This window comes from Fukomys damarensis, unplaced genomic scaffold (genome assembly GCF_012274545.1).
Source record: "Fukomys damarensis isolate Sample0158 unplaced genomic scaffold, DMR_v1.0_HiC HiC_scaffold_16, whole genome shotgun sequence".
NCBI classification, from domain to species: domain Eukaryota; kingdom Metazoa; phylum Chordata; class Mammalia; order Rodentia; family Bathyergidae; genus Fukomys; species Fukomys damarensis.
Genome location: NW_022900928.1, coordinates 102,669,632 through 102,682,505, shown reverse-complemented (window position 1 = coordinate 102,682,505; position 12,874 = coordinate 102,669,632). Strand labels below are relative to the sequence as shown.

Genomic DNA, 12,874 nt, shown 5'->3' with positions numbered 1-12,874 from the left:
ACTTGGAGAGAGCCATTAATTCTTTCTTTTAGAGAATCTGTCAGTGTGTCTCAATTCCTCATCTTCAGGGGAAGTTGGAAGCCTGAATGCAGGGAAACATTGGGGTGTCTATGCAGTGAGTCATCCCATTTTGATGCTGACCTGGAGTCACTTAGCTCCACCCCAGGAAGCTCTCCTGTGATCCTTTTATGTACATCACAAGGAGATAGGTGAAATCCAAACCCACTTCAGCTCTACCAGCCTATCAGTCATACCAGTGATATTTCAAAGAAACAAGGACAATTCTATGTATAGCAACAATTTAGTAGTTGGGGTTGGGGAAAAAAAGGAAGGAAAGCAATGCAGAACAGTACAGAAATTGGGGGGAAGGGTCACCTCTCTTGGTATTTCATTTTTCCCTCCTGTTTTTTTTTTTTTTTTTTTGAGACAAAGTTTCTTTATGTAGCCCAGGCTGGTCTTGAACTTTCAGGGATCCTCCTGCTTCAGCCTTCTCGGTGCTGGAGCCATAGGTGTGCACCGCTATGCCCAGCTACCTACCTTTAAAATGGAACAACAGTGTTTCAGAGAATTGTTGAGAATGAATGAACCTGGTACATCAAAAACCTTAATGACTTACCATGTATTGTAACCCTGGGGTATAGGGAGCAAGAGAAATGATGGAGAGTTGATTGACAATTAGCTGTCACAATGGTGATTGAATAAAGGTGTCAGGGGCTTAGGGACAGCCCTATGTTCAGAATTTTCTCCAGCTATTTGGCTCTTTCTCCCTTCATGGCTTTTTCCCTTTGATCTGTTTCTTTTCTTCCTTCATTTTAAAACATATTTCATCTTTGTTTCCCTTTTCGTCATTCAGTGACAGGTAAGAAAGATCCCGAGGTTAAAAGAAGTGTTTTCAAGATCTCTAGGTTAAAGGAACTGTTCCCAACAAGGAGGCTAGCTTCATTCTGGTTTTTCGTGAAGTCTGATCCAATGCAAAAGACTGTATACGTGGTTAAATGCTTTTGTTTAAAAAAAAATCAAATAGCAAGAATTAAGACACAATAATATCCATGCAAGAGCTATCTTGGAGGTAGAACTGGTTGATAATTTCTATTCATGTGCAGAGTTACTCAAACCTGATGTTATGACTAGCAGAAATCAAGTTCAATAATTTAAAAATAATAAAAGGTAATTTAGGTAGCCTTCTGATTGGACAACAACAATTCTGTTTAGATTTCCTTTTCAGTAACCACTTCAGCTACTCAGGGTTCTATAATCCTGAGAGACCAGCACCGCACAGTTATAAATATACAATGGGGGTGGTTTTCAGTGAAAGGGGACTTGGTTATCTGAAGTAAACATTCTGTACAACTTATAGACCAAAAACCACTTGATGAATGGAGGAATTGTACTTTACCTTCCTCTCATCAGAGATGAATTAACTGAATTTCCTTTCTGTTTCACTTAACCCTTGTGGTGAAATAGATTCCCACCTTAAGTGAAATATGAATCCACTTTTATAGAGGGATCTCTCTTAAGCAGGCCCTGAGTGAAAAGTGAAAGCTTCAATTTTTAGCCTTCCTTTTTGTCAGCCACTTGTGCTGACAGTGAAATGAAACTTTTTGTGATTCAAGTGGCTGGTTTGGTTAGAAACATTTGTTCTCATTTTCTGGGGCTCTTGTGACTTTATCAAGCCATTTGGCTTTTGAAGAATACTGAAAGAAGGACTGACAAATGCCTGCCACGCTGGAGGCTGGGAATGCTGAAGGCCAATTAATATGGAACTGGCTTTCCTAAGTAAAGTATGCTGCTTACTAATTAACTCCTTGAGATTCAGGAGTACAAGGAGGGATAAAAATGGCGAAAAGTTGTCCTTACAATGGATTCTTTTCTACTAAAAGTTGGTCTCAGATTTGTATGTGTCTTTTTAATGGTGTGAAATATCCGTTTGACATCCATGACAGCCTTCACAGAATAAGACACAGAAGAAATTGAGCTCTGCAAGGAAGAGAGAAAGAGAGAGAAAGAGAGTGGGGGGAGAGGCTTTTAATCATAAATGGACAAAATTTTAAAAGATCATACCTTCATTTAGATTTTCCGTCTTTTAGATCAGCAAAGTTAATTTTGAACTACTCCCTCGCAAGACCTGTTTAGTTTAAGATGGTCACAAGTACACACACAACCAACACCAGTACCTTCATTTCTTTTATGCTTGACTTAAATTTCAGTGAGCATCTAGATTTTTTAAGCAATCTAAAGTTCACCTAGACCCTGGATAAACTAAAGCATAGGCGTTAGCTCCTCGTCGCAGTTAACCAACATCAGGCTTGAATTAGCAATTTCATAGAATCTTTAGGTTCTTGTTTCCCAATCTGTGACGGCTATGAAGTCCCATATGATTGGAATTCACCCTTGTTGGAAGCCAGTTACCCTGCTGGAAAATGTCGTGAGTCTGCAGCAGCAGAAGTGCAGAAGGGAGAGGTGTTGTGGGCTGTTATGCACAATGTTGCTTCCCCTGATATTAGCTCCAGGAAAAAGGCAATGTTCGACTTCTTTCCCTGCAAACACACTGGATTTGTTGTTGTTGAAACTCATGGAACTATTTCATTTTTTTAAAATTAAAGATAACAACACAATAAGAGCATTACTTCCAGAATTTACTCTTTCTTGAGGAATTTAACCACATTCTGTGTAATTGCTTTCACTCTTTCCCCAAAAATGGTTTCCTGTTTGTTCTGTAAACTGGGAATAAAAATAAGTAGGTAGAATGCTTGCACAGTTCTGTCTAGCTCATGTCTGATTCGAATACTCAGTATGGTGCCAGAAGCAAAATGAGAATAATAATATTTTCTATCTCACAATGCTTTATGTATTAAATAAGTTAATATAAATGCTTAACACAGAGCTGATGCACAGTAAGCATTTGTTAAAGGACAACTATCAGTGTTACTGTTTTATTATGATAACACTGACAATGATGTGAACATTTTCGTGATTCCCTACAGAGACCTTCAGGAAGGGGTTTCCACTGCACTGGGGTTTGTTTTCTTCATGTTCTCGTTCTCTGGCTCACCAGCAGGAAGACAGCCTGCTCTGATCAGCAAGAATTCCTGAACTTTACTGCCAAGGCTCTGCCCCACCCTTTGGAGCCTGCCCTCTTCTTCTGGGCTGCAGCAGAGGGCAAGGTGCCCTGAGCAAGGGAGGAGGCCTCCCATCCAAGCCTGAGGGGCTGGCAGGATGTCTGTCGAGCACTTCTCTAACCTTCTTCTTGCTTCCCCACCCTCAAACCCCAAAGCAGAAGCTTATACAGGCCAAAAATGGACGGGAGCCTCCAGCTTTTCAGAATTTAAACAGCATTTATAAGCTAAAGCTTCTCAGTTAAGGAAATACATAAATAAATACTTTTTGGGAACTAGGACATTACTGAAAATCCCCTCCTTGGTTCCATTCTGTACGGGTGTAGATTATTTTCCTCCCCTTTGAGTTGTTCTGGATTAAATTCAAAACAATAATAGAGAAGTGAAGACATTAAGAATTGTAAATATCTGTGGCATAGTGATTAGGCGCCCAGACTGGAGCAAGTGTTGTGGTTCTCCAGCTTACTTAATAGGACAGTTTCCTCACATGGCAGATAGCAAATAATTCTACTCACTTCCTGGGGTTATAGAACAATGAATGGGCTCATTCTATATTAATAACAATGATGTGAGTATGTATTGATCATTTATTAGATGCCAAATACTGTGCTTAGGGTTTTGTGTGGGTTATCTTACCTATAATACCATATTGTACCCAGGGCTTAGCATATAGTCAATGCTCAATAAATCTTAGCAATTACAAAGATAGTGATCATTATTATCCACAAAGTACAAAGAGTCGGTCTTGGCTGCATATTTGTACCATCCTGTTGCCTTTCACAAAGCTGGTCCAAACCTCCTGCCACTCCCCTCTCTTAGGTCTCTCTTCCAGCCATGCCACACCTTTAAATCCTACTGCTCTGGGGGAAAACTGGCCAGATTCAGGGCCTTTGGGAGGCATGGGGAAGACCTTTATTTTGGCTTGGCCTGGGGTTGACTCATGACACTGGACAAGCTGCTTTCAACCTCAGAGTGCAGGCTTCCCATCTTTGGCACGTGATCAGGATAGCTTTAACCATGTTTTTGGACTTCAGGACCGTGGGGAGAAAGATGCAGAGCATGGTGTCTTCAAGCCACTGCACAGCCACAGGCTGTGTGTGTGTGTGTGTGTGTGTGTGTGTGTTGGCTCAGAAGGGCTGTTCCAGGAGCCATTGTGTTAAATGCAGGACAGCATAGCACACAGCACATGATGGTAGGTCTTCCAGAAACCATCTGTTGGAGCTGAAGAGAATCCATGATTAGCTCAGGTCTTGTTCTGTGCATCTGCTATGATTCAGGGACCAGCTACCACCCTTCCCTTCTTCTAGCTACCCCAGACCTGGAAACCTGGAAACTGGAACCAACTACTACTTTATGTCTTTAGTTTTCCTTAGATCTATCATCTATCTATCTATCTATCTATCTATCTATCTATCTATCTCTATCTTTGATGATAGATTATGAGGCATACCCTCTAGACTTCCTGTTCCTTGTTCTTCCATTCAGTCCTCAATATACATTTTCCTTTGATTAAATGGTACTCTAGAATCTTTAAAGCCAAGTTGAAGCTTGGGAATTAAAAAAAAAAAAAAAATTGGTGGGAGTGGAAATTGAAACCCAGGCCTTCTCACTGAGCTACTTCCCTAGCCCTTTTTTGAGACAGGATCTCACCAAGTCACTGTCACCCAGGTTGGGCTTGAACTTGTGATCCTCCTACGTCAGGGCCCCGGAGTACTGGGATTATAGGCATTTGCCACTACATCAAGCTTGGGGGTCAAATTTTCTAAGAGTATTCAGTTAGGTCATATGAACAGCTTGTCTTTATTCTGGACAGTAGAGAACCTATCTCCTCACCCTTCCTCCACTAGTTCCTGCCTCTTAAATAAATACTCTTTCTTGCTCCTGATATGCTTATTTCTTGAGACCACTTCTTGGACTCTAGGCTGGATCTAATTCCAGAACTGAGCAGCATAAAGGGTTTTACATATGAGATGCACTGAAGGAATAAAAAAGCAAAAAGAAAAGGAAAGAAGGAAGCTAACTTGAAAAGACATGAGGAGGACAGGAGGTCCCTAAATGGTTCTTATAAAATGAAATAGACACCCCCAGCATCAGCACACTTGAACCCCTCACAATACCTACAGTTTTATTTTGGTAGTTGGATATCTTTTGAAAGAGGCATTAGGGACACAGAAAAGCATTTATGTTTTTGCCTGTGTATAATTGATCAGAACCAAAATTTGTCCTATCATTTCAATCACTTTAAAAGTAGATTTGGTATGGAAATTCCAACATCAGTGAGCCTATGGCCATGTGTTTGATGAGGACCAATAAGATCCCTTGGAATGAAGCCCTTTGTGTTTTGAGGAAGCTGAACCATCAGATGGTGGAATGCAATTGCTGATAGGAGCCAGAATTGGCAGAATATCTAGTTTCAAAGACCACAGAACCCCCAGACTTATACAGTGGTACTTTGGTTCACGAAATTGATACTTTACATGATTCTGGTTGCAAACTGAGTTGGATGAGAACCAAATCAAATTCAGATTAAGTTCAATGTTGGCTTTATGGGGAAATTTGATTCAGTTCAGAATCATGGGAAGAATTGTTTGTGAACCAAGGTACCATGGTATTCTGGCTTCTGCAGATAGGGGTCACAGTGAAGATTTCACTGTTTAAATTGGCCAATATTAAAGTTCATTTTCCTGCAGAGCACACCCTACCTTGCTTGGCTAAAGGGTGAGACACATGGACTGATAGGAAGAAAAAAAAACAACCAGTCAGGGATGTGAAAATAGCTGTGGATGATCCACAAATAGATGGGCCAGATTAGGACTTTGTACAGTGCTTGTGCTTGTAATCACAGGGTGCTGGAGGAAGGCCTTTGTCTCAGAGGTCTCTTCCACCAAATTCGGAAGCAAGGTCCATGGAGGTGAAGGAAACAATCTTAGCACACACAGATTATGTCTCATTGTCTGGGTTCTGGCTGGACACCCATTCTGTGATTGAATGGATCATTCGCACCACTGTACCTACAGAGGACCTGGCAAGAGAGGCCAGGCTGCAGATTAAGAAATTTTGTTGATTCTGGTCTCTTAATGGAGGCGTGGGTTCAAATCCCACTTCTGAAAGTACGTCGAGTTTTGTGTGAGCAAAGGAGATTCATTCCATCTCTATCTGTTACACCTCATGGAGTCTCTAAATTTCATCTTTTTTTTTTTTTTTTTTTTTTTTTTTTTTTTTTTGGTAGTGGGATTGAACTCAGTCAGGTCCTTTTGCTTGCAAGGCAGGTGGTAGAACCACTGAGCTAAATCCCCAGCCCCTATTCATCTTTCAAATAGGAATTATTTTCCATTCCAGGGTTGGAATATTGTGGATAAAATTAAATAATGAATTGAAAGGAGCTTTTTAAAGCAGTAAATACCACCAAGTGTCAGGTAATATTATTACAAATAGACTTGTGCCTCTATCCTGATCCTTGCTGGGTTCTACCCAGCATTATTCTTCCTTGGGGACACCCTCTCCACTCTGAGTAGATTGAGAGTTACATTAGTGGACTTTGTCTTTCATGCTGTCACCTGTTGTCTGCTACCTGCTGTTTGGTGGCTGCTTGATCAGTGCTTGTTGAACTGAACACTTATAATAAACTTCTGTTGTTGAATTTGCTCCCTCCACTCCCACTGAGGTGCTAATGGAGAAAATTCTGAAAGACTGTGCCTTTTACCCGCCTTAAAACAACCAAAGAAAACAAGAGATTCAGTGTGTGTTTACCAGAGAGCTGACATTTTGATGGTATACTCTTAACTAGTTATATGAAATATGAGAAATACAGGTTTAAATGTAAGAAAAGTCACAATAGAAAGTAGAGCTTAAGAACCAAATTTTATGAAGCCACTTTAATGCAGTGAGGGAGAAAGAAGAGAAAAATAGAACACATCTACCAATTGCTTATTTAAGTCCACATCGGAGTGTTTTTGGTCCCTTCTAGGATTTCCTGGAGCCCTGTAGACTGTTATTCACCGTTCACATATGCATATATAAAAATATACCATCTATAAATAGCCATCTGCCTTTTCAGTGAAATTAAAGATGGGAGCATTAGATTTTTCCCAGTGTAATTACGGCACTCAAACCTACAGCTGTTGTACTACTATAATCCTACCCAGAGAATTTGTAATAGCACTATTTTATATCAAATACACTAAACATTTTTATTTTTGGGTACTGGGGACTGAACTTGGGCCCTTGCACTTGCTGCGTTGTGAGGCAGGCGGCAGAACCACCGAGCCAAATCCCCAGCCCAAACATTTTAATTATAAGATGTTAACCAGACAAATATCTTTTCTTGCCAAAATTTCTCACTTACCTATTTAGGAACATTAGGTGTTGCACGGATTGTTATATAGACTAGTTTTGTTTTATAAACTGCAAAAAATTTCACAAGTGTTTCTGCTCCTTATCTAGGGATTAACACCAAACTTGTGCCAATGTTTTTCTTAAAACTCTATGTGTGCCCTTTCACAAAACACTCTCCTTCACATATTTTCTGGTAAAATATATCTCCTTAAGAAAAATCCCCAGCTTCCAAGTCTTAGGTGAGAATGCACTGCCTAAGAAGGCATCTCAGTGTGGAAGGAATTAAAGTGCACACTTTTATCTTTGTTTACCAAAAAGCAGGTAGCAGTCTATTCAGAGGTGGCTTTGTTCCCTCACTGAAGACCAACACTTTCAATCTGAGAGCCCCAAAAGACCAGGCAGTGCAGAGGAATAGGAAGTGATCTTGGGAGCAGCCACACAGCTCTACCCTGGAAGGGTCTAAGTGTCTTCGGCAGTTAATTTGCAGGGGGGGGGGGAAAACCCCACTGGGAGCCATCCACCTACTCTGAAAGCAAACATTCCTAACAGGCAGTATTAGAAGAGTGTTAAAAAGAGGCATGCTTTAACCCAAAGGGTGTCATTTTATGAGCAAAAACAGGATAAACATTAAGAGACTCAAAATTGCTGTTTTATTCCTTCCTTGATGCCCAAATCCTCACAGGTCAGGATGATCTCACACGGATTGTAATGTTCAAAACCCAGGAGGCTCGTAAAGAAAACTGCGCAGCACTGAGAGTGCCTACAAGAGGAGGATGCAACCTCCTCCCAGAACTGTCACTTGTTTTCATTCCTTGCCTTTTGTAAAACACCCAGCCATGTGTGTGAGCCTGTTAATTAAAATAAAAACAAAACTGTTTCTGTTGTGCTTTAGAGCTACAGAAACTTTCAGCCAAAGCAGAACAGAAGTAACAGCACCCAGTCTGCTGCAGGAGAATGAATTGGCTGATTTATAAAAAGCCAGGAAACTGGCACCTGAGCTAATGAGAAGAAAAAGAAAAAAATTCTAGTGAGGCTCAGAATTAGGAATGTAAGAATACACTGATCATTTCCCTGAAGTACTGTTTAATATCAAAATGCCTAGAGAGCAAGGGTTTTCTGGTCCCACTTCATTCCAAAGTTAGACTCTGCAAGAGCAAGGCATAGCCCAGTGGCTCAAGACCCTCACAAGGTCAGGCCTGTAGTCTGTGCCTGCCAGAGCTGCTGAGTCACAGTCCACCTAGAAAGTGGTGTGAAGCCTTTGGCTAGATCTGCAGTGGGGGCTCTGCTCTCATCTCGGAGCATCCTGACTTTTTCAACTACCAGACCCCAAAACATTTACATATCAACAATTTAGATAAAATGCATTTGAATACAAAAATCTCAATTTGTTAAAAAAAAAAAAACTCAATGAATTCTTCCCAAGGAAATCTCACCAAAAAAGCAGAAAACACCAAGAATATCTTCTGGTACTCTTTCAAATATGGAAGTCACTCCCCATAGGCAGTAAACACACAGATCAGACATTTCTCTAAAAGAAATGCTGTTCTGTATTCTCAGTTATTCAAAGCAAGGCAGGAAGCAGTGACAACAGAAAAAAAAAAAAAAAAGGGTGGTCAAAACGTTGATTACACTTTGTATATTAAAAGTCAGAGGGGGAAAAAAAACCTTAGTAATGTATACAAGCCTCCTTTATGGAGGACATGTCCAACCGTGTATCTCTCATACTTTTTTCCACAGTAAAGTTTTGTTTCAGTTTAAATGAACATTAAATTTGCTATTTTTTAAAAAATTTATTTGTGATCTGTACATGTGATAAAGTGGAGGCTTCATTGTAGACTCTGAAAGCAAAACAAAACAAAAACCCAAAGTAAAAATGTATAAATACAATATATATTTTCTTACAAAAACGGGAGATTTACAAAATATACATACTGCACTTGTTTCTATTTTACAAATTTCACATGCACTTAAGAGATAATAACACAAAAGATGCCAAAACCTGTGTAGTGGCAGTTAAAAAAAACTTCTGACAGGTGAGACAGTTTTGAAGGTTTAAGGAACACAAGATCAACTTTAAATTTAATGTAAAAGCAGCTCAACTCAACTGAACACTACATATATAAAGTAACTTAATACTCCCGGCAGTACCCTCTGATTGGCATTTAAAAGCTGAGAAGCAAGATCATTTGCAAGATTGAGGGTGGTGTCAAAGGTGGAGTAATGGAGGCTCAGCTTTATACCATTATGCAAAAGAACTACAGTTCTATTACAGAAAAAAAAACCATGATTTAAGATTAATAAATTTAAGTCTTCCAGCAGATTTCAAAGAACTCCAGAATCACTTTGAAGTTTACTTTCTTTTAATGACCTTTCGTTAAAAACAGTGCCCATTGTTCAAACTTTTCTCTTCATTCACTATCATTTTTGCAGATCCCCTCCCCACTCAACCAAAGACGGGGTCGGGACACATGTTTTATAAAGATTTATGAAACACAGAAAGTGTACAAAATAGTCCATTTAACTTTCCTTTATCATAATGTTAAGGCATATGCTTTTCCTTTTATCCTGAAGGATCCAAATTGAAAAAAATTTAAATGTAGGCTTAAAGAAAGGGGGAAAAATAAAGGGAGATATTTCGCTAAACATTTTAAGAGGGCCTGTTCAATAGTATGTTCTGAATTAAATGTATTTAAAACAAGCAACAAAATCCTTTGCATTTCCTTTAAGTCAGAACCTTTGGCTGAACGAGGTATGGCAGCACACCATCCTTCACTTTTCCTTAAAAAGCAATGTTCATCTCAACTAAATTAAAAACCCAAGGGAAACCTCAGATTTGCACTGCTTTGCTTGTAAAAGTTGCCGTCTTCACAGTTATGCCTTTCCACAGGGAGACACTTTTGTTTCCTCTTTTGTCTCTTACAACAAAGACTAGGGGGTAAAATGCATTCCTGTTTTGAAAAGCAACAAGTCATCACTTCTTTTTAGGGTATTAAACCAAATAAAACACCCTTTTCTGTCTCCTGCCTTTCCCAGATAATGCCTACTTCTCATCTCCTTGCCCTCATCTTGAAATGTTATTGTCACGTCTTTTTGCATCCTTACATTAGGATTCTAGCAGGCAGGCCTCCCAGGAGTTCCAAATGCTTATTTTAGGAGACTTGAAAGGAGTAGGGGAGGAAAAACAGCCTGGAGGGGGTAGGGGAGGAGAGACTGTAATGTCTGACCCTGGAAATTAACCCATCTGGGCTCCAGTTTGGCCCCAGTGAAAAGAGATTATGGTTTGACCAGCGCTTGACAAGGCCACCGCAGGGGTCCTGCCGCTTCCCAGCAAAGCTTCTGCAGACCCAGCCTGCCTCTCCCGGGCCTCAGAGGAGTGAGGGCAGCCACTTGTCTGCAGCTGGGGGATGTCACTGCTCAGCTCAGCCCTGGAGCCAGGCAGGCCCTAGCCATCCCTGCTGGCCTCAATCTTTTCAGCAGGCCAAGCCGGCCAGTACCGCCCACGATTACCACCATCGCTGCTTTTTCATCTTCATCACCGTCGTTATCTCAGTCCTCCTGCAAGTCTCCACCAGAAGTCCCAACGGCCTCTCCCCACCACCCCCAGGGATCCTCTCCAAACCACCCCCCACCCCCAAATCTCTAGGCGGGCCTAGAGTTAGGACGTAAGCTCCCACCTAGCAGATCCTCCTCTCCTGAGTCTCCTCTTGCCCCGGGAGAGGGTGGAAAGGTGGGGGATGCGCCAGGGCTCATACCGCAGTCTCCCCCTTGCTGCTATGGCTGAGTCTGTGGTAGAAGCGACGCCACGACTGCAGGGTCTTGCCTGACCAGATCCAGAAGCCAGTGGTGATGCCCACAATCATGGTCATCAGGTACTTGATCATGAAGACCGTGAAGTCGGGGCTCATGGGGGGGAAGTGGCCCGGTGGGCAGGGCACGGCATAACTCTTGCAAGTCTGCAGCAGCCAGGTGCGCTCCCAGTGCTCGCGGAAGGCCTGCTCGTAGAAGTAGCAGGCCAGCACGATGGTGGCCGGCACCGTGTAGAGCACGCTGAACACGCCAATGCGCACCATGAGTTTCTCCAGCTTCTCCGTCTTGGTGCCATCGTGCTTCATGATGGTGCGGATTCGGAAGAGCGACACAAAGCCGGCCAGCAGGAAGGACGTGCCGATGAACAGGTACACGAAGAGCGGTGCCAGCACGAAGCCTCGCAGTGCATCCACGCTCGACAGGCCCACGTAACACACCCCGCTGAGCAGGTCCCCGTCAACCTGGCCCATGGCCAGGATGGTGATGGTCTTGACCGCGGGCACGGCCCACGCGGCCAGGTGGAAGTACTGCGAGTTGGCCTCGATGGCCTCGTGTCCCCACTTCATGCCCGCGGCCAGGAACCAAGTGAGAGACAGGATGACCCACCAGATGGAGCTGGCCATGCCGAAGAAATACAGCACCATGAAGAGAATGGTGCAGCCCTCCTTTTTGGTGCCCTGCGCCACCGTGCGGTAGCCGTCGTCCGAGAAGCGCTCCACACACACTGCGCGGTCCTCTAGCAGGAAGCCCGCCACGTGCGCCACGGCCACCATGAAGTAACAGCCCGACAGGAAGATGATGGGTCGCTCTGGGTAGCTGAAGCGCCGCATGTCCACGAGGTACGTGAGCACGGTGAAGAGCGTGGAGGCACAGCACAGCACGGACCACACGCCCACCCAGAGGCGGGCGAAGCGCCTCTCCTCCTCCTTGAAGTACATGAGGCCGTTGGCTCGGCCCGGCTCACACGGGGCACCGCAATCGCGCTCTCCCAGAAAGCGGTAGCCCAAATAGGGGGGAACCTTGAGCTGGCGGGGGCAAGAGAAGGGGAAACCAGAGCGGCCCCTGCCATCCGCGGCCCCCGGGGGCAGAGCGGTGAACGGCAGGTCCGGCAGGTAGGGTGCAGTGGGGTAGGCGGTGGGGCCGCCGCCCGGGCCCCCCGAGCCGTCGGACGTGTTCTGACCCACGCAGATCTCGCCGGCGCCGTGCACTGGGAAGTTCTCGCAGCGCAGCCGCTCCGGCCACTGGAAACCGAACTTGTTCATGAGCGCCTCGCAGCCCTGGCGGGCCCGCTCACACAAGGAGCGGCACGGTGGGATGGCCTGGTCCAGCACGGTGCACACGGGCGCGTACATGGAGCAAAGGAAGAAGCGCAGTTCAGGCGAACACTGCACCTTCACCAGAGGGTAGAACTGGTGCACCTCGAGGCCCGCGTCCTCCTGGTTCGTGTGGCCCAGCAGGTTGGGCAGGATGGTCTGGTTGTAGGCGATGTCCGTGCACAGCGGGATAGAGATGGGCTGGCAGAAGCCGTGGTCCGGCACCGAGATACCCTTCTCGCCGTGGTAGGGCTGCGCCCTGGTGCCCGCGGGCAGCGTGCCCAGCAGCGCCAGCACCAGGGC

At 43.9% G+C, this 12,874-nt stretch overlaps 1 protein-coding gene across 1 annotated transcript; it reads right to left on the bottom strand.

The window, feature by feature from the left end:
• Window positions 1–11,099: 11,099 nt before the first annotated feature.
• Window positions 11,100–12,874, bottom strand: Fzd7 (frizzled class receptor 7; the record flags this gene model as incomplete). Its single annotated transcript, XM_010616219.1, has 1 exon — window positions 11,100–12,874. A coding segment is annotated over one exon (1,677 nt), but the record flags the coding sequence as incomplete, so codon positions are not given.